General features: G+C 56.5%; 2 protein-coding genes across 8 annotated transcripts; one reads left to right on the top strand and one right to left on the bottom strand.

Moving 5' to 3' along the window:
• The first annotated feature begins 81 nt into the window (after positions 1-81).
• Positions 82-18,960, top strand: LOC102941426 (fibrinogen-like protein 1-like protein). 7 transcript variants are annotated; one of them, XM_043531289.1, is made up of 4 exons: positions 7,166-7,189; positions 11,464-11,645; positions 16,463-16,573; positions 18,038-18,960. In XM_043531289.1, the coding sequence occupies exons 3-4, from the start codon at positions 16,507-16,509 to the stop codon at positions 18,715-18,717; spliced, it is 747 nt and encodes a 248-aa protein (XP_043387224.1). In that variant the 5' UTR covers positions 7,166-7,189; positions 11,464-11,645; positions 16,463-16,506; the 3' UTR covers positions 18,718-18,960. The 7 variants fall into 7 exon arrangements, with proteins under 7 accessions (XP_043387220.1, XP_043387221.1, XP_043387222.1 ...); XM_043531288.1 differs by having other exon boundaries at positions 16,460-16,573; XM_043531285.1 differs by lacking the exons at positions 7,166-7,189; positions 11,464-11,645 and adding an exon at positions 82-493.
• On the bottom strand, positions 4,331-8,445 carry LOC119563865 (fibrinogen-like protein 1-like protein). The gene is made up of 4 exons (XM_037880126.2): positions 8,053-8,445; positions 6,688-6,831; positions 6,166-6,228; positions 4,331-5,263 (listed from the first exon to the last, which is right to left on the bottom strand). The coding sequence occupies exons 1-4, from the start codon at positions 8,054-8,056 to the stop codon at positions 4,635-4,637; spliced, it is 840 nt and encodes a 279-aa protein (XP_037736054.1). The 5' UTR covers positions 8,057-8,445; the 3' UTR covers positions 4,331-4,634.
• Positions 18,961-20,384: the final 1,424 nt, after the last annotated feature.

The following is a 20,384-nucleotide window of genomic DNA, read 5'->3' as shown; positions in this document are numbered from 1 at the left end:
GTCACCCGAGCCCGGCGTGAGGCGCGCTGCGTGCCCTTCTCTTCAGCAAGCCGGGGCAGGGGGCCTAGATGAAGTGGCCGAAGGCGGGCCCCGGTTTCGCGGACCAGACGCCAAGAATCGGTGTCGGGCTTGCAGTCACGCTGGGGCCTGTAGCGAGAGGAGTCCCACGCGGGCCCGTGTGTCCCCCGCGCCCCACCCTGGGCAGTGGCGGGCTGAGTCTGGGGTTACGCCGGTTCGCGGGGTGGATGTGCGCCAGCGGTGCCAGGCCGCTGCGGGAAAGGCCAATATCCTTCTGGGGCGCAAGATCCAAGGCGTGGGAGTTAATTGTCCCGCTCTTCTATGTCAGGAGCCCGGGAGTTGATACAGTGCGAACCATGGCAACCGTTTCCTGCCCCCCCCCCCCTTCGTCTGACGCTCGTTTATAAAGCCACAGCAATTCTCGGCGGCCGCCTGAGGCCGGGGACAGAACAGGAGCTTCGTTGCCAGTACCAGGGTGAACGTTCAGGCTCCAGGCCAGCCCTGCCCTGTTCAGGGTTTTCCAGGGGGGATGGGAGGCGGCAGCGGGGGGCAGAGAGAGGGCTCAGAGTGGCAGTTTGTGGTTAGCGAGAGAGAAACCCCGGCTGCGAACTCTGTTAGTGCCTGCGACTGGAGTTCTCAGAGTGGGGTATGGAACCAGCGGGAGTCCTGGGCGGAGGCAAGGCCTGCTGAATGCATCGGGCATCAAGAGGATCCTTCTGCTTGGCCAGGGCCCATTCGCACGTGCACAGGGCATCTCCCTGGGTCAAGCTCCCAGCCCTGAGGTCGGGCTCCCCTGGGCCCTGCTGTGTCCCTACGGGAGCAGCACATGTCTCCCCAACAGCCCCTTCTCGAAGGGTGGCAGAAGGGGTGGCAGCAGCTGGCAGAGGCAGGATTTTCTGCCAGCTCTACAGCCAGCCAGGGCTCTGGGGGACAGGGCAGGAGGTCAGCTTCTGTGTGCCCGTCCCCGGCTAATCAGGGCTATGAAGGCAGGGCCAGCCTCAGAGTACTGCTGTTGGTCTGTCTACTGGGGGTGTTACACCTTAGACTAACCCAGGCTCCCCCTGGCTGCTCTACCTGTCTCCTGGCTCAGCCCACTGCAGCCCAGGCTCCCTGGGCAGCTCTTATCATGGGCCAGCTTCTGGCCAGGTCAGGGGTGGCGCCTTGGGGGAAGGGGAGGAACAGGGGATGGGGGCCCCTGGCGAGGAGAGTGGGGGAGACCAAATGTTCTTAGAAAGTCACATCGCGGCAGGAGCCTGGAGGGACGAGGGGAGGGTAGTGCACAGAAGGAGGGGTTGTGTGGGCATAAATGCAGAACAGTTTCATTAACGGCCCTTAAATGCACTTTCTGCACAGAACTACTGCAGCTTCCCAAGCCCCAAATTGCACAAAGTCTGGAAATGGACAGTTCAGGGATTCGGTCAGTTCTCCCTGGTCATATCACCGCTGTCACTCCACAGGCTTAGCCTGACTGTTCTGCCTTAGCTCTGCCCCTGGCCAGACTGCCCATTGGCCTGTGAACAGCCCTGGAAACAGGGTGGGATGCAAGGTTGGACAAGGGACGTCTTTAAGAAGATCTGCAGGGCAGGTTGCAGTGCAATGGGAGTTGAGGCAAGGTGCCGTTCTACATCTGGAAACTAGCTGGACGTGTTGTCAGTTTCAGGGGACAAAGTTGAGTGGCCAGCCTCAGACTGTTGGAGTGGAAGGTCCTAGACCAGTGGGGCAGTGCCGGGTTCCTTTCATTGACAGAACAAGGAGTAATGGTCTCAAGTTGCAGTGCGGGAGGTTTAGGTTGGATATTAGGAAAAACTTTTTCACTAGGGGAGTGGTGAAGCACTGGAATGGGTTACCTAGGGAGGTGGTGGAATCTCCTTCCTTAGAGGTTTTTAAGGCCCGGCTTGACAAAGCCCTGGCTGGGATGATTTAGTTGGGGATTGGTCCTCCTTTGAGCAGGGGGTTGGACTAGATGATCTCCTGCAGTCCCTGCCAACCCTGATATTGTATGATTTTATGATTGTCCATCTCCAGACTTCCTCACGTTCGGTGTCTAAAGGTCTTATTGTTTTGTACAGAAAATGTAGTAATTGCTTTGGACAGTAGATGGATCCCCTGACACACTTTCAGCATTAACTCTTCTTATGGGTTGTGGTGAGGGATTGCTGAACAGTTTAGATTCCCTTCTCTAGAGAACGAACAAAACAATCCTCAGCCCAGAGCAGAGCAGCTCCATTCTCCTGTGTTTCTCTCTTGTGCTGTGTGTACATGAGCAAACGGCTTGTTCATCTCTTGTGCTGTCCCCTCTCCTGCAGTATTTGCCATTTCAACAAAGTTGACTTTTTCCCACAGAAAATTTTGCTTTCCCTGAAACCATATTTCTGATAGGAAAAGTTTTGACCAGCTGGAGCAATTTCCTTGGTTCACCTGGTCCCTCCTGGAAATAAGTAATACACATTCTTGGTTGAGGTTCTAGAGAGTGCAGGTGTATCTCGGGAGCATGAATCTCATTGACAGGGCCAGCATTAGGGAAAATGGCGCCCTAGGCGAATTTAGCAGGGCGTGGGGGGGTGGGGTCCAAGAGATTGACAGTGAGCCTCTTCCCCACCTGACCCCAAAGGGCTGTTATCCTACAGCACTCAGGGTGCCGTGACGGGGTGAGGGGCTGGTTAGCATGGAGAGGCTGGATTAGGGGGGCAGCTCAGGGAGGTGGGAGGCCCCAGCACTCAGCTCCAGAAAGGTTCTCTTCATGTACATCATGCACAGAGATGTTTTCCTGCAACCTGCATCCCCCACAATCAAGACCTTCAGCTCCTTCCTCCTGGAGGAGGCAGGTGGGCTCTCGCTCTCCTTGGTGGTCCGGGGGCTCGCGCTGGGGATGGACTCGTTTGCTACCGCCATGTGTGAGGTGGGCAGACAGACCCCGGCGGGGCGGGGGAGGGGGTGAGCTCCCTCTACAGCAGCAGCAGCCCTGGGGGAGCAGGCAGCATCTCTGTCAGGTCAACTCCCGCTGAGGCTCCTGCTATGGCTGGGGGTCGCTGCTCTCTGGAGCACCGGGCTGAGGAGGGCAGGGAAGGGGCCAAACTGGTCTGGCTCCCGGCTCAGCCGGAGATTGGCTGAGGTGAACATGCTTGAGCTGCCTTCCGCAGCTGCCCCAGCTCTGCTCCCTGCAGAAGGGTGACAAGACACCCTACCATGCCACCCTTCCTTCTGTGCTGCTGCTGGTGGTGGCTCTGCCTTCAGAGCTGGGTGCCTGGCCAGCAGCCGCCACCCTCCGAGTGCCCAATCCTCCTCCCCACACATGGATCCCATGGGCATGGACAGCCCCCTGACCATGGAGCCACCCTGACCATTGCACCCTGGGCGGTTGCCCACCCACAAATCCAGCCCTGCTCACTGACTTTCAATGAGCTCTGTGCTCCGAAGAAACTTGTGATCTTTGGAAGATCCCTCCCCCACATTTTTGCTTATTTCCATGTGACTGTCTGACTGCAGTCCAGCAAGCAACAGCCCTTAAAGGAGACAGCCCTGGGTCTGTGTCCTCTTCACCAAAGCACGTGGCCAGGGAGAGCTGGGGGCAGAGCCCTGATTCTCAGGCTGAGGAGTGGCTTCGCCTGCTGTGGGAGCGGAATAGACCCCGTATCTGCCCCACAGGCTCTCTCTGGGTATTGTATCAATAGCAGGTAGCCCATAGTCTCCGCCACGAAACATGAGAAAGGACTGGTGGCCCAAAGAGTTATTTTTGGTGCACTTGACAGCAATGGGCCCATGCCAACAACCCTACACTAGGGCCCTGATCCAACACCCACTGAAGTCAATGGAAGATTGTCTGTTATCAACTGGCTTTGGACTAGGACCTACTTGCACATGTGGACAGTAATCCAAGGTACTGATTAAAGGGCCCCTCAGGCCATTGCTGCAGCTACCCAGATGTCTTCAGACATGCAGGCCTGGCTTTTAAATCCTGCTAGGCCATTGCCGAAAATTCCCTCATAGGAACCTGCAGACCTCTAAGACTGTGGGGCAATGAACCAGGCCAGGTCTGGCAGCCCAACTCCCCCAAGGCAGGAAGGCTGAGAATACTGGGAATGGATCTACACAGTACGGTGCCCATGAGAGCACAGCAGAGAGTAAGTGGCACAGAACAGAAAGTTACCAACCGGGGCCACCACTTTTTAATATGCCTTTTTACTCCAAAGCTTTAATCCCTGCTAATGAGCAGTAGAGTGGGTGTTTATAAAAATCCTTCTGAATTTCTCCAACTCTCTGACCTCTGGAACTGTGCATGAGTCTAAGAGCAAAAGACACTGAAAAGTTAATATGGATCTGAGGCATTTATTCTCCCCGGAGCTGCTACATCTGGATACTGCAGATTTTGCAAATGATTGTTCTGATTATGAATATAACTAAATAAAGTCAACACAAAGCACGAGTGCCTAGCAGAGATTAGCTCAGAAAGTGCATGGAAAAAAAGAAAAGAGGAAGTTGTCCTATTTTGGATAAACATGATACTTCCCCCTCCGAGTTGGGTGTGAGGTTTGGCCATGACACACTCAGACCCTTTTCCCTCCCTTAGTGGAGCAGGGTTTGGCCTCACTGCAGACAGGAGGGTGGGGAAGGGGTGACTAACAGTAAGTTGCTGGTTTGATGAGGATGGCAGAGGCTTGGCAGTTTCCATTACAGAAACTACCCCAAGTGATGCTCCCTTTGACGTTCAGTCGAGCAGAATAACAAGCCGAGTACCACCAGCCCCCACCATAGCTAGATGCACAATTCCCACCATAAGTGTCTTGATCCAGGTCTTTAGCCGTGAACTTCATGTTGTCATGCACAGTGCTAGGATTGTTTGAAGTCATGGCATCCCCTGCAGTCCCAGTGTAAGAGCCCAGCCTCAGCCTGTAGCCTTTGGACTCGTCTTCCAGACCGAAGAGGTTGTAGTCTGCGTATTTCATGGTGCCGGATGAATCATGGATGACAAACCTGACCTGGTAGACCTTCTGCTTGGCGATCTGATAGATGTACTCCGTCCCCAGCCAGTAGTCATTGTGCACGTTGCCAAAGCCGTACTTGTAGGTGCTCCAGGACTCAGCCCAGGTGATCTGTGTGTCATGCCGGTTCCGCTGGAGGACCGTCCAGCCCTCGCTGGTGCTGTTCAAGTCACAGTAAACGACAATCTTGTGGAGTCCTGTGGGCTGGATGACGAAGATGCCGCTGACCCTGTTCCAGGTTATCTCGCTGCAGTCCTTGGGCCAGACTGTGCACAAGAGAGAGATCGCTTTCAGTGAACCCCGTGGAACAGAACCCTGCTCAGCTCTTCCCACCCTGGGTCAGTAAGAAAGGACCCCTCCGGTGTGTCATAGACAGCAGCGTCTGCACTGACACCCGCATGCTTTGCCAGCCATTGTCAAAGAGGCTTCAACACTGGATGCAGACGCTGAGCCCAAATCTGCTGGCACAGCCCTGGCGTTAGGTCCTGCCACACACTCCAGGGCAGTTTACTCTCTAACTAGCTACTTTACACGTGCACACATAGGTTTCCCAGGAGACAAACAGGCCCCTGTTCATACTCTGCAGGGGCTTTTGGGGAGGTGTTTAACACGGCAGCCACGATGTGTGGGACACTGCAAGCTAACAGCACCGTGTGACCTGTGGGGTGACTGTGTCTTACAGCAGCGGGTTCTGTACCCCTCAGCTCTCAGCAAACTGCTGTGCCAAGGGCTCTTCGACACGGCCTGTGTGCTGAGGCCACGGACACCAGCTGCCAGGGAAAGGAGGGGTCTGTGGCGTCAAGGGATCTTGACTTCAAATTTTGGCTGTAAACTCCCCACACCTGTAGTAGTGAGGGACACAGCCCAATGGGTCACAGCCCTCGGTCCTGGATCCCCTACAGTGGTGCCACTTTTCCTGCAGAAAGATCATGATCCAAAGCTTCTCCTCTGCAGGACACGTTACAGCCTGTGGGTATCAAGCCCTTCCCCCACCCCCCACTGAAATCTGCCATCAGAGTTTCTGCCCCCAGGGGCCTGTATAATCCCTCAGACAGTGCATCCCCATGCCTTGGTATGCCCTGCAGGTAGAAGCTGTGTGAATAACTCTTGTTGTTCTTGCATCTCATTTCTGCGGGCCGTGGACAGGTAAAGTGGGGGATACTCTTACCGTGGGCCTCTGGTAACTGCAGGTCACTGTCTCGGCTGTGCCGCAGGCTCCCTTTCCGCTGATCTGTAGGGACAGGAATTGGGAGATCTGAGTGACATGAGGGGTTTTCAGAGACTCTCCTGAGCACCAGCTCCACAGTGGAGAGTGTTAGCAGTGCATTTGGCTCCCCTTCTCATCCCGCCCGCCCCCTGCCCCGCTCGGGCCTGCGCTGCACCAGTTCCACTCCTCCATGCCCCTCTGCTGCCAAGGCAACCAGCACCTCCTGGCTTTGTCCTGCTGCTCCCTGCACTGCAACGGCCCAGCCCCTGCGCGCCCCCCAACCTGCCTCCCCCCTCCAACTGCCAAAGACCTCAGCGTGGTTTGAATGTACAGCTACGGTTGGATGTAATTTCTCCCAGTTTCTCTCTCTCTTTCAGGCCTCCATAATCCCCAGGCAGACAGTGAGTGAAGTTCTGGGGCCCCAGGGCTGGCAGGACCCCTAGGGCCCGGGGTGAGAGCTTTAAAAGCAGACACATGACACACCTGCCTTCAGGTCCTTTGGGTAGATGTTCCGGATTGCATGGGTGGGTCCCTTTAAGATGTTCAGATTGTGTATATCCAGGGTGAAAACTGGGGCTGACAGGGCCAGCAGGCCAGTGAGGAGCAGGAGACGAGGGCACCGGGCAGCTGCAAAAGGGAAGAGCTGGCGAGAAGCTGGGAACACAAACCCGCCGTTTAGGAGCCGTGACTCCCAGTTCCCTCTGCCAGGGAATGGCACAACCCAGAGCTGGGACTGCTGGAGTCTCCTGCCTCGCCCAGCGCAGACTGGCACCGCCGCCCTCGCCTGTCAGTCTGGCTGGGCAGCCGGCCATTGGCCAGGCATGCACGGGGCAGAGAGGAGACACTAGGAACTGGCCCCATTGGGACAGAAACACCCAGGAGGGGGGCAGATCCAAGGGGGCTTGGGATTCGCCCTGGAGAAATGTTCCCACTCTGCTTGCCGCATAGAGACACCCCTGCACGATGGAAATGACCGGGAGAGTAGGTGAGAAAAAGGGAAAATGGGGATCGGGGGAGGGGGGCCCTATAGGGTGGGCACTGGGGAGGCACTGAGCGTCCCAGGGAGGAGGATCATGGGGGTGGAGGGGCTAGGTGGACACTCACCGCCCCGGGAGGTGGGGCTGAGGGGGGGAGACTGGCCAGGGGCACTCAGAGCCCCAGGAGGTGGGTGGGGGAAGGGCGCACAGGATTTCAGGAATTCCCTGGCAGTGAAGAGCTGTTGGCGGCAGGGAGGAGCCAGCCATGACATTCGCCAGTTGGGATCCCTGGCTGGGCTAGTGGCTAGGGGGGCCCATGGCCAAGCTGCAGCGGAAGGTGACCTGCAGGAAATGCCTCGGCCTCTGCCTCCTGCTCGGAAGGGCCTGGGCCAGACAACGACCCCCGGCACAGTGTCCCAGCTCCCTGCCCCGCGCCTGCAGGGCACGGCCCCTCCTCTATAGGGCGGTTGGCATGGACGTTAGTGCTGCTTCCTCCATCCCCAAAGGCCTCTAACCCAGCTGGTCTCTGGCAACCCCTGCCGTTCAGTAGGCCACATTGCCCTGCTGTGACATACCGGGGTGGGGGGCCTGTCACACAGCCGGGGAGTTTAACCCGGCTGCCGTAGACTCTGTCTCCCTGGAGCTGGTGTCTCTGCTCCTCTGAGTCTCAGCCCAGGTGTCTCTCTGCTCTTCCCCCTAGTCGCCCCCGGGCGAGGTGGGAGCGCCCCGCGTTGAGTTCCAGCCCCACATTCGGACCCACAAGTGCTGGTGGGTTCCAATCCCAGCTGAACACGCCCACTCAGCCCGAGTGCGGAGCAGAAGGGCCCTGTGCTGCCCCACAGACCCTCTGGCTCTCTGAGCCCACTCTTACCCATCGCCTCCCCGCAGCACGGCTGTCCCAGGCTGAAAGCTGCTGCTCTGTGCAGATAGGCCGTCTAGATGGAGGCAGCACGTGGCTGGCACTTATAGCTCCTGCCGAAGGAGGGGCAGGCGCTGCTACGGACTGCTCCCCCAACCCCTGTCCTGCTGCGCGCTGGGGATGCTGCCCTGCTGTGGAGCTGTCAGGTGTCTTGAACTGGAATTTGTTTGGAGAGAAACTGTGCTAAGGAGCCTTATCAGCCCGAGCAGAGAGTACCTGGGATCCTGCCTGGTCGGGCGGGTCTGGTACAGCCTCCCCCCAGATAAGGCTCTTCCCTGGACCTGGAACGATTCCCTCCGAGGTAACACACGGGGCAGCCAGGGCAGGGCACGGCCTGCTCCCCTGGAGCGTTAGGGCTTTCAGGAGTCAGAGATGCCAGTGGAGCAGGTTGTGGTTGTATGTTAAAGCAGCGAAGAAAGTTGGGGGGCAGAGGAATTGGGTGCTGTGGTCCCCTCACGCCTGGGGCCTGTTTGGAGGCAGAAGTCACTGTCCCTTTTATCCATGGAGTGCTCAATACCCCCATCTCATGTAGTCCTTGGCGCTGGGAGAGGGAGCATGTTCCCAGCTGTAGGGTGTTCGGCCAGGACTCATGGACCCCTATTCCAGGATGGGGGAGTGAGCTGGGAGAGAGGTCTCCATGTAGCCTGCAATTGTCAGTGGCTTCTGGATTCCTCTGGAAAAGGGTTAACCAGGGGGTTAGTTTAGTCCACACTTGGCTTTCTTGGCAGTGCTGGACTCTGCTGGCGGGGAGGGGTCCAGCTCGCACCCTTTCACCTGGCAGGGAAAGTGCCCCAAAGATTAGGATGTTCTCACAGGCTGTTGTAGTTACTGTGACCTTGGCAGGGAGGATTGGTGGCTTGTGGGGCATCGGATACCCCCCTTCCTCCTAGAGCTGTGCAGTAACCAGAACATCGCCCCAGGGGGAGAGGGTTTTGGGAGCCCTGGGCGCCTTGGAGCCAGGGCTTCTCTCAGCAGCCTGGAAGCCCGGGTGACCCATCAGCCTGTTGGAGAGGTGGGCAGGCGGGTGAGCTGGCAGCAACCCCGGCAGCTTTCCATGCGAAACCTGCCTGCTTTCCCTCTGAAGGTTTGTCCAAATCGACGTGTTCCCGCGAAACATTTGGATTTTGACACGCTGCCAACTTCTGAGGCAAAAACGGCTCCACTGGCACATTCTGACCAGCGCTTCTCCCGACCGCAGAGCTGCCCCTGCATGTTTGCTGAGTGTGGAATCAGAACGGACTTGACACAGGCGTTTGTACTCTGGGACGCCATCTCAGGCCAGCTCCCCCAGTGTCCTGGCGCTCACATTCTCCTCGTGGTGACGTCTGACCCTGGGGAAATGAAAGGCCTCTGCGGGTTGTTTCCAGCAGCGTGAGCTTTAGCTGCAGGCTTCTGTCCCCAGCCATGCCACAAAAGAATCTGTCTAGCTAGGCTGGGCGTCCTCCCTCATGTGTGGTCAGAGTTCACACAGGCCCTGCCAGTGACTAGGTGGCAGCATCTTGCCCTGGAAAAAAACAGACACCTACCGTGTGCTCACCCCAGAGATGTCTTTCTTTCTGCAAACTGAAGAGGCCTCTCTCCTGTAGCTGCAGCAGAGGCTGTGAGGAGGCCACCAGGCCCTGTGGTCCCTCTCCAATTGGGGGAGGGCCTGACCAGTAGCTCTAAAGGCCAGAAGACCCCACAGAACAGGTGGGGAACAGGACTGGGACGTTCCGTTGCTGTTCCATGGTTCCTTGGTCCTCAGCTGAAGAAGAAACTAAGCCCTGAAGCAAGGCTGCAGACTGCCCTGGCCGTGGGGCTGACCCAGTGTTCACCAGAGGGGGGAGAAGGAACAGTCACACTGGTGGGCTCCTTCTTCTAAAAAGAAAAAAATCAGAGCATGTTTTCACATTTGACTTTTGACTCCCCAGCCAGTGGGTGTAAAAGGTCAGCCTGGAATGCCCGGGTCCTGCTGGCTGCTCCGATGGAGACTCCACTTCCCCTCTCCTCCCCGTAAGGCAGGGGAACTGCCAGCCACTGCTTGTTACTCTCTGCATCCAGCAGCAACACTCCTCTGCTTCCTGCTGCCCTCTCCTCTGCTGAGGTCCCACATCCCGTGCTCTGGGATCCTCTCTGCTATGGGACCAGATATGAGGGGAGGTCTGTGCCCTCAGACCCTGGGGCTCTCACACGGAGCTGCCATGATCCCCTCCCCGCCCCATCTGCACTGTCCCCTGTGCACAAACCCCAGCCTCCAACATCCTTCTGAGCCTCCCTCCTGCCCCTCTTAGCCTCCTTCCTGTCCCCATCCCCCTGTACCCCCTCAGCCTCCCTTGGCCCCCCATACTCCCTGCCCCCTCAACCTTCCCCCACATTCCCCTGCCCCCACATGCCCCTGCAACTCCCTAAGCCACTCTCATGTCCCCCACGATCACCTACAAACCCCTCAGTCTCCCCCCGGCCACATCCCCTCGCAGTTCCTAGTCCCCATGTGCCGTCCAGCCCCCTGAACCATGGCATCAGCCAGGCTGCCTGTGGGCTCAGCTTCAGCCTCCTCGAGCCCCGCGTGAGGTGGCAGCCAGCGTCAGGAGGGTAGCCTGCCTGCCTCATGCAGACAGAGCATGGGGATGTGGCGGCCCTTGTGCAGGCCTCAGCCCCCTGGCAGCAGTGGGAGATGGCGGCCGTTTTGATGAAGGGACAATTGGTGAGTTGGCACCTTTGGCCATGTTTCCATGGGACAGGTGAGAAGCCCCCACAATCCCGAGTCACCATCAGAGCGCGAGGGCGGCCGCTGCTGCCCCTGCTGTGCATGTGGTCGGCCCAGCACGCCCAGCTCACCCCCCATCTCCTGGCCGCTCCTGGCCCAGGGCTCTGTCTCCATGCCCCGAGGGGCAGGCATGGAGGGCCCAGGAGCCCAGCAGCAGCAGCAGGCGTGTGTCCCCTGCTCAGCCAACAGCTCTCTGCAGAGAAGCGGGCCTGGGAGCTGGCTGGGTCTCACTGGGGGGGCGATGCGTTGACAGGGCAATCAGCCAGAATCCATTGGAAGCTGCTTTACTTGTTTGGTGGGGCAGCCAGAATTAATGGGGCAGGCTGCAGCTGGCATTCAAGGTGTGCGGGCGGGGGAAGGGGGCAGCATGAATTGCACGCGGGAGAGTCGTTTGTTGTTTGCTTGAGGGCACAAACTCCCCCTCACCCCAAAACCTGGTCCCCAAATGATCAGATTGGAGCACATCGCACTAAGCAAACTGGTGCGACATGCAACGAAATAAAGGTGTCCCATCTCGTGTCCTTTGTCGCACATTTCAATGGATTGTGCCCTGTGCTGGCAGGTTGCAAGGTTGAGAGGTGTGCATCCAGGTGAACCGTCTGGGTGCTTTTTTCCAGAACTATATGGACATGGAGCTGGTCCCTCGAATGCACCAGTTCCTGCCCCCTGCATCCCAGCCAGAGAGCTGGGACACAGAAAGCAACTGCCTTGACAGTCACTGAATGAATCCAGTTTGATCCTCTTCCCTGTGGTCCAGATGCAGCAACAGCACAGTATCGCTCCAGCCTACCCCACTCAGGTATCTCCTCACCTGGCTGTGACCTGTAGGGACAATTGCAGGGGCGGGGGGGCAGGGGAGGGAGTGTGTTCAGTCTCTGTAACCCCACATGCAAAGCAGGGGTTAGTGATACCAAATGGAACTGAAAGTCCGAGGGGGGCGGGGAGGGGGGTTCCCACCTGGTGTGTGGGTTTGCTGAAAGGCACCTACAAAACATTGGACCTGCCCAGGGCTTAAAGACAGAGCTGGAAGTCCTGGGTTCTTCTCCCTAGAGCTGAAAACACTGTGAAACTGGCGTCGGTGCTGTGGGTGGTGAAAGACAGCGTACAGGGGGCAGCAGCAGCGAGGTTTCCCCCTAGCCAGTGAAGTCACTCAGAGCTGGACTCACTCCGGGCTGGAGGCCCCTCAGAGCATGGCATCGCAGAGCATGGAGCAGCAGCGGTGCTGAGCAGAGGCAGAGGCATCCCTGGCCTGCCCCTTCTCTCCCTGGCGAACCCCCCCCCACAACACCCCCTGGATTCTCAAACTCTGTTGAGCTTGGCCAGTAAACCGGGTGTGGGGACAGCAGAGGGAAAATGGAAGTGGTGCGCCAAAGGGACATTTGTCCATTGGACTCTCACCCCAAGGTGGGAAACTGAGGCAAGGGGCTGCTGCCCAATGTATTGTAGGGCAGGTGTTTCACTCAGTTCACAGACTGCTGAGTCATTCTTGTGGTGGTTTCGCCAATTCATGCTGCGTTTCTTTCTCCTCTAAATAAAAGTTCTCATGTGTTAGACACAGACTCAGATCTTGCGATGCGGGAAGAGCTGCCTGTTAGGGGCGTGGTGGTCAGTTTCCCAGATTTCTGGGTGGGGCGGTCCAGCTGGTTCTGGTTTGCAATGCTAAGAGGAGCCCCGAGATCCTGACTCCAGTCCTTGTCGCTGCCAATACCACCTGGCACAAGCGTTACACCCCCATCACGTTCTGCACAACCCCCGTTCCTGCCATTTCCTCTGGCCTGATCCTCTCCATTTAGTGCGTCCTTTGTCTGGAAGGCCGATGCAGAGTCCTGCTGATAAATTAAATCCCTGGCTCACACCTGCCCAACTTCAGAAATGTTGGCATTCTCAGGAAGGAGGGAGGGAGCCCAAGAAGTCTGGTATCTGCAGTAAATAAAGAATGGGCAGACGTTCCGTTGGGGCTCCCTCCCTGCCCACAGGCCAGGCTTGAGGCCAGCAGCTAAAAAAGCAAGATAAGCTGGGTGTGGAGTGGCGCTTTCTCCATAAAGGGATGGAGCCCTGGCTCTGGTTTCTGATGTGGAAGTGGGACGCTTCAGATTGCTAACTCGTCCACTCAGCTGCAGCCTCGGGATGGGTGAGTTTTATTGAAATGCCCAGCATTTCACGCAGCCTGGAGATATAGGGCCAGAGCCCGGTGGCGGGCACCAGAGGGCCAGGCGGTGTGGGCATGTGGGGGAGGTGCAGTGGGCAGGGCATTCTGTCCTGCCCCTGTGGGACACCATGTGCCCTGAGTGCCTGGGCACAGGAAGGAACGTACCCATACAGACGCAGTAACTACTGCACAGAAAGGGGCAGCCTGCACTCCTCTCGGTGCCGCCCCTGAGCCCGGGCAGGTGCACAAGGGGGAGGGGAGTCCTGGTGCATCCTCTGCTTTCCCGACCCTGGCTGGCCAAGGCACAAGGGACGGGGCGCAGTGAAGTACACGCTGCTTTTCTTTTGAAATGGAGCAGCATTTCCCCCAGCAAGTGCATGCTGCAGCATGAGCCTGGCTAGCTAGGAGTCTGGCAGTGCCTCCTGGTTGGTAAAGAGTGCCCCTGGGGTTATGGGGTACCAGGAGCCTGGCAGGGATCCCTTGCTCAGCACTCTGCTGGACCCTAGGCAGGAATTCTCTCTCCATGCCCCAGGTACCTTTGGGCATTGGGGCCAAAGTACTTTAGAACAAAAAGGAACTAACATAAGCCATGTTTTAAAAATGGGGAAACTGAGCCATGGAGCAGTGTAATGAGGTTTCCAAGGCACAGGTAGAACTCAGGCCCTCTGTGTCTTAGACCAGCATCCCTCCCCTCCCACCACACTGCACTGCCCGTCTACTATTACACTGTGTTAACGATTGCTAGCTGGTAGCGTCCCCTCTCCTCTGGGTCGTCAGGAGTAGGTGAGGCGTGTTTTCAAGGATGAGTGACTCCAGATTGTTATTTCACTTCAATTCCAAACGTAATTCTGGCTTATCAGACTCACTGAAATCCTTCTCCGCTAAAGCTTTAACCCTTTGCCTACCATGGGGTTACGCATCTCTCTTCTTTCTCACAATGATACCTGAGATTGCTAGCAGCATGTCACTTGGGCTGTGACATTGTCTGAAGAATTTGGATTCCATCTCCAGAAAGAAGGTGTTTCCGATTAAATCTGTCTGTGGATCATGTCTGGACAAAGTGACAGGTTTCAGAGTAGCAGCCGTGTTAGTCTGTATCTGCAAAAAGAAAAGGAAGACTTGTGGCACCTTAGAGACTAACAAATTTATTTGAGCATACAAGCTGTCAGCATAGTCTGTGTGATATGTAGATTGTAATGGATTTTTTACCTTCAGTCCTTTTGGTATGATGTCCATCTGTTTGCATTTGGAAAGGAAGATGATGTCTGTCTGTATCTGTATGAGTTTTTTCATGAAGTTTCGTGAAGTTTATTTCATGCTCAAATAAATTTGTTAGTCTCTAAGGTGCCACAAGTACTCCTTTTCTTTCTGGGTAAAGTGTTTCCATTGGAACAGTGTTTTTCTGCTTGTTGTTTACACTTTGTTCTCTCTCTTATTCATTTGCATGTTTGTATCACGGTCATGTGTGGGGTTAGTTTGATCACTTGTGGGGTTAGTTGTGGACTTTCTAACTTTGCAACACCACATGAATACAATGGTGACTAACAGAAAGCACTGTGCCAGACTCCGGTGTGGCTTTAGCCTGTTCTGGTTTGACCCCCCACCCCTCCCCGCACCTGCCCTGCCTCACCCAACAAAAAAACTGCCATTTTGCAACTGTAATGGGCCAGCAGCAGCCCTGATGAAACTTGGGACCTCTGGAGCTTAACACATAAGCCTCTGCTGTTGGGTTCTCAACCCATTTGCCATTGGGGGCTGCATATGCAGCTCTCTATGTTATGTGGGCTGTGGCCACACAATATGTAATACCAGGGCCCACGATAGGTATACTTGGCGGGGGCCTGCGGGGTGAAGCAACCAGTTTCTCTCCAAGAATCTGGATGACTCTGGGCTGCTGATCCCTGCAAGTTCATTGTGAATCCCTGCGCTCAGTGCTGAAAGTGGCCTGGGAAAAGCACGTGCAGGGAGGGGGGGTTCTATGATAATCTCAGCTGAAATAAATGGCCATGCACTTGGTAGGGCAGCTCTTACAGTGCACCCCTCAGTGAGCTGGCTCCATTTTTAACTCTTTTTGGCTGGGATGGTGGCCCCCGGCGACTCTGCCAACTTTAAGCCTGGCTTGAGCTGGGCACACAGAACAGCTGCAGTGTCAGCAGCATGTCCCCCTCTGGGCTGCTGGGCTGCAGTGCAGGGGGCAGCATGCCTGGTGTGTGGCACACAGCAGCTCTGTGCCCTGGGCACCTCTCACCTGGGGGCAGAGCCCTGCTGGAGCCTGCCCAGCTGCTGTCTCTGTGCGTGGGTGAGCGGGCCCTGCCCTCCGGCTGGTGGTAGTGACTGTGGACAGGGTGCAGCTGGGACAGAGGGGGTTGCTCCAAGCTTCGCTCAGTGCAGCAGGCACCAGGAGCATGCACTCAGCCATACGTGGGGCTTAACACTGGGGCCTCTCCAGGCCAGTGAGGGTCACTGCTGCGGAGGTCACTGGAGCCCTGGAGCAGAGAGTGCACGGGACGGGGAGAGGGCTGCTCCCCACCCTGCCTGCTGTGACTGCCCCGTCAGGCATGTGTCCCTCCATGCCAGCTCCCAGACGGGCAGGGTAGATCCCACTCCCCAAAGCCATGGGAGACCCTGGTTGGGAACCTGCCCGTGGGACAAATTTCCACCTTGCACCAGCTGTTGCGTACAAATAATGGTACAAATGTAATGCAGTGACTTCCAGGGCAGCCTCCTGCTCTGGCTGTGAGCTCTGGGTCCTGGCCAGCGGCAACGGGCAGGCGGGTGCTGTCTGCTGCAGGCAGCCCAGGGCGCACGCAGCCTGGACTATGCTCATCCCCCTCAGAGGCTAGTGGGGGGCATGTCCCCCCATTGCTCCGGATGCCTCGGGCGTGGACGCCCAGCAGGGAGGAGGCAGCACTCCCCTTGCAGTGGTGCTCTGAGTGTGTCCCTGCAGCGTGGAGAGAGAGGAGGCAGCTGGCTGCTGGCTGAGCTCTTTCCCCACCACAGGGGGCTGCTTCGCCTGCCCTGCTGGCAGGGAGCACTCCAGCCGGCCCTGCCTGGGACCCGGGAGCCAGGGAATCGGAGCCGCAACCTTTGAATGTTTTTTAGCATTCAGCTGGGTCCCAGCTGTGTGCTAATTGGGCCTACTGCAGAGACGGAGACAGTGGCTGGGCCAGGGGAGAGGTGTGTGTGGGCAAAGTGAATGGTGGGCTTCACCCTGTCTCCAGAGACTTGGGCCAGTACCCCCGAGGCTGAGCCCCTTTGAACATCCAATCATTTCCTGCAGTGCGTACCTGGGAGCTGAGCTCTTGTGAAAATCTGGTCCAGTTGTTGAGCCCTCTGAAAATTCTGGGTAACATTTTCAAGAGTGGCTAAGTCACTTAAATGTCTAAATCCTGGTGACTTGTAGTGGGATTTAGGCACTTGTGAAACTCTCTCCTGGTCTCATGTCCAGCGGTTTCTGTCCCCAGCAGGGTTCCAGTCCAGCTCTCTCCTGCTTCTGTCTGTCCTGTCCACGATGGCGCTCCTTTCTGTAGCCCCCATGCAGGGCAACGGGACCCTGGCCCACAGGAAGGTCGAGAGGGGTGAGTAGAGAACCCGTCAGAGAGCTTCTATCATCTGCCATATTCGAGATCAGGGTATCGTGGGCCTGATTCTGCTCCTCTCCCCCATGCCAGTGTCACCCCCATATCCACTTATCCACTGAATGCACCTTCCAGCCACCCCCTCTGCCAGCACTGGGCCCAGAGAGACACCGAGTTCTCCGAAGGGTCAGCAAGGCCGGCCTGGCCCAGTGAGCTCATTACTGTACTCCCATTCGGAGGCCTCCAGCGCTGGGGATGGGCCAGCGGGGTGGGGGAGGTGCTGCTCAACTGGCTGTTTGCTTTACACAGCTTCATTATCCCTTTCTCCAGTAAAGGCTGCCAAGCCGCCGGCAGAGACTGAAGAGCGTTGGTACCAACCACAGGGCAGAGTGTGGGAACCAGGCACACACTCCAAATTGGCTGGGAGTTCTACACTTAAATCTCACCAACTTCTGTGCTAAGCAAGCTCTCTCTGTCCGTTAGGGCTAGCCCAGGCTCACAGCTGGGGATCTCTTGCTCATGCCTAGAAGCCTTGCCCCAGAGTCCAGGCAGCACTGAGCGCCAGTTCCTCCCTGTTAGGGGTTTTCATTCCCTTCTCCCCACACCTCCATCGGCTCTGAGAGCTGCCCAGGGGCTTTCCCAGGCAGGCCGGGGGCTGAGCCCGCTCCAGAGGTGGCACTGAGCCCCTGCCCCCTGCAGTGCTCAGCAGCTCCTCCTCTCGGCTCAGGAAGGAGGCTTAGCTATGGGGGAGGGGGCCAGAGCTGGTGGGGCACACAGGGGGATTGGCTGGTGGGTATGGGAGCTGAGGGACTCAGGCTCAAGGGAGGACTCTGGGGAGGGGAGGGGCAGTTATACCAGTATAACCACAATGCTATCATTCTACCAGGATAGTTCAGGACAATTTCCCCCCCAAAGATAAGCCCCTCGATAGGATGTTGTCTGGAATTTTCAGAGGCACCACAGGGAGTTGGGTGCCTAAATCCCACTGAATTCCAATTGCAGTCGGGTGTCAAACTCCCTTAGGCTCTTTGAAAAATCCCATTTAAATGGTCACCTATGGGTTTCATAATTAACATTCGCTGAGATGGATCTGGCAGCGTCTCTCCCACCCTCCCCAAACTATTTCTTCAGCAGTACGGACTCAGGAACGATACAGAGCTTTGGTTTCCACTTGATTCATCTCTTCAAGGTTTCTTCAAAACCAGCAGAGCAAGAAACTATTATTTTTATTTTATTTTATTTTTTTGGTAAAATGAAAGTGTAAGATCTGAAGCCGGATTCTGTGGCCAGGAACGGCCGGGGCAGATTCTGTGGCTGTGGAATTGTGAAATACACAGGACCTGCCTCTAAAAACCCAGGCTCCAGTTACCCCTGGCTGATTTGCTCGAGCTAGCTAGTGTACTCTCTCTCTCTCTCTCCCCCCACTCCCCCGGCTCCCTTAACCTGCTGTATATGGTATTGCAGGGTTCCCCAGAGACTGCAGCTACATTCCCAGGGACAGCCCCAGTGGGATCCATGTCATCCAGCCGGCAGGCTCTCCCCCTCGGGTGGTGTGGTGTGACATGGACACTGAAGGCAAAGGCTGGACCGTTGTCCAGAGAAATTCTTACAACACAGAGATCACCTGGAAGGAATCCTGGAGCACCTACAAGTACGGCTTTGGGAACGTGCAGGAGGATTACTGGCTGGGCAACGAGTACCTGTCCCTGCTCACGCGGCAGAACACCTACAAGGTCCGCTTTGTCGTGGAGGACAAATCCAACAACACCCGCTACGCGGAGTACGACATCTTCAGCGTTGAGGATGAGCCCAGCGGGTACCCGCTGAGGCTGGGCAGGTACTCTGGGGATGGCGAGGACTATCTCACCACCTACCACTCCGGCCTGGGGGGCATACACGACAACATGAAGTTCAGCACAACTGACAAGGATCAGGACCAGGCCAGTGGGAATTGCGCAAGTAGCTATGGAGGCTGGTGGTACGACAAGTGTCAGAACATCCTGCTCAATGGGAAAGGCTACATCTACTGGGCAGGGTTCTGTAAGAGCGGGGAGTGCAAGTCTTCCCTCATCCTGGTTAAGCCAACAGATGTGTGCTGGGTCTGGCAGAAGGAGCCCATCCTCCCTGGGAGCCGGCGCCGCTGAGAAGAGGAGACAATATTAGATCAGACACGGAGCTCTATCTCCCACCTAATCAGTGCAGGCCCTGCAATGCCTCCATTCTGCTCACCCCGTTCCCTGTTGGCTTCTGCATGGTAAATCCCCTGTAATAAACTCTGAGAGCTGACCCTGCCAGGACTTTACATCTGAATCTTGCATGTATTAGGGGTGCTGAGTTTGGGTTCAAAAACCTGGCCTCTGTCTTTTTAATAAATATGGTTATTACATGAGAAAACATTGCAACAGTAATTAATTGCTGATAAACCACTGACAGATTAGCTAGACATGCAACGAAACCATGAGATAAAGATATTGGTGTCTCTCATCAACCCAAGAGGCTAGTCAAAGTTTGGGGCCTCGGGATGTTCCAGTGGGGAGCAGACATTGGCAATAGAGTCTGGTAATTTCTTTGATGTCTTGTTTATTTACAAGGCACACACAGAGTCCTGCTTCTCCAAACACAGCGGGTGGCAGTAACAGAGAAGAGCCTCCCTGCTTTCAGCTCCAAGCTTCTTTAGCCAGCACCTGGCCCAAAAGCTCTCTATGCTCCTCCCAAGATGACACCCTGCTTACAGGCTCTGGTCGGCTTTCCTGCTCTGTCTCCATCCCTTGGCTGCACTGGCCATCTTGTCTTTTTCACACACACACCTGGTCAGAACGATACTTGGTGGCATCCTCTACCCACCTGGTGCTAGTTTCTGGGCACACGCCATCATGGCTTGTTCTACATGAGGCCCCCTTACCTGTTGCTTTCAGCTGTCTTAAATGAAGAGTGCATCCTCACAGCCCTGTCACTGAGATTCTAACTCCACCCATAACAAGGTATAATCCAGCTCCTAGCAATGTGTTGATCTGTCAGGCTGACAGCCTCTCAGCATCTCTGAGCACTTCCTGCCTGTGTGGCTTCAGTCTTCACTTTAATAAAAGTTAATTGTGACCAGATGCTGAACACCATTAACGCTAACAGCCAGGGGCAGGCACACCACCCCGAACAGGGAAAGGATGGGCTAAAGAATAGCTAGATATATTCAAGTCAGCTGGGCCTGATGAAGTTCACCCTAGGGCAGGGCTCCCAAATTGTGGGCTGCAGCCCAAAGATGGGCCACTGGCAGGGGTGAAGATGGGGGCATGTGAAGGGGCGTTGTCTGACCCCCCGCAAACTGTATCTTTCCATTCCCCTCCTGACCATATCCCTTCAGTGCAGCCCCAGGACACACAGCCCTGTCTACTTGGCCTTCCTGACAAAGCCTGCATGGAGAGTGTGCGTAGGGGGGTATTTGTGGGGCAGGTTTGGGAGGAGGGAAGCTGGAAGCATCTGATGTGCAGATGGCGGGGAGGGGGTTGCTATTTTGCAGTTGGGAGTATCAGGGACCCCTCCCCATGCACTGAGCTGTCCCCTCCATCTCAGTTGCTGGTGGTGAGGGGGGGCTGTGCTGTTTTGCAGTGAGGGATCGGGGTATCCCCCTCCCCAGGGCACTGACCTCTCCCCTTCCTGCCTCCCATCTCTGCTGTCTATGCTGGGAGCTACCCCCACCCTGCCCATTACAGGCTGCGCTCGGTGCCCTCCCCAGCCAGCCGTCGTCTCCAGGCTGGAGCATGACACTGCCAGCAGGGGCATCCTCAGCCTGACCCCGGGCAGCCGGCTCGCTCAG

Source organism: Chelonia mydas, chromosome 17 (assembly GCF_015237465.2).
Source record: "Chelonia mydas isolate rCheMyd1 chromosome 17, rCheMyd1.pri.v2, whole genome shotgun sequence".
Taxonomy (NCBI): Eukaryota; Metazoa; Chordata; order Testudines; family Cheloniidae; genus Chelonia; species Chelonia mydas.
The sequence above is the reverse complement of the archived record's forward strand: the minus strand, read 5'-3'. Positions and strand labels throughout refer to the sequence as shown.

Coding starts and splice junctions, on each gene's coding strand:
- LOC102941426 (XM_043531285.1), top strand. CDS start 340: ATGTCAGGAGCCCGGGAGTTGATACAGTGCGAACCATGGCAACCGTTT. Junction 494..16,462: donor GCTTCGTTGCCAGTACCAGG/GTGAACGTTCAG, acceptor TGTCCCCAGCAG/GGTTCCAGTCCAGCTCTCTC. Junction 16,574..18,037: donor CCACAGGAAGGTCGAGAGGG/GTGAGTAGAGAA, acceptor ATGGTATTGCAG/GGTTCCCCAGAGACTGCAGC.
- LOC119563865 (XM_037880126.2), bottom strand. Junction 6,229..6,687: donor CCCAAAGGACCTGAAGGCAG/GTGTGTCATGTG, acceptor CTGTCCCTACAG/ATCAGCGGAAAGGGAGCCTG. Junction 5,264..6,165: donor GCAGTTACCAGAGGCCCACG/GTAAGAGTATCC, acceptor TCTTGTGCACAG/TCTGGCCCAAGGACTGCAGC.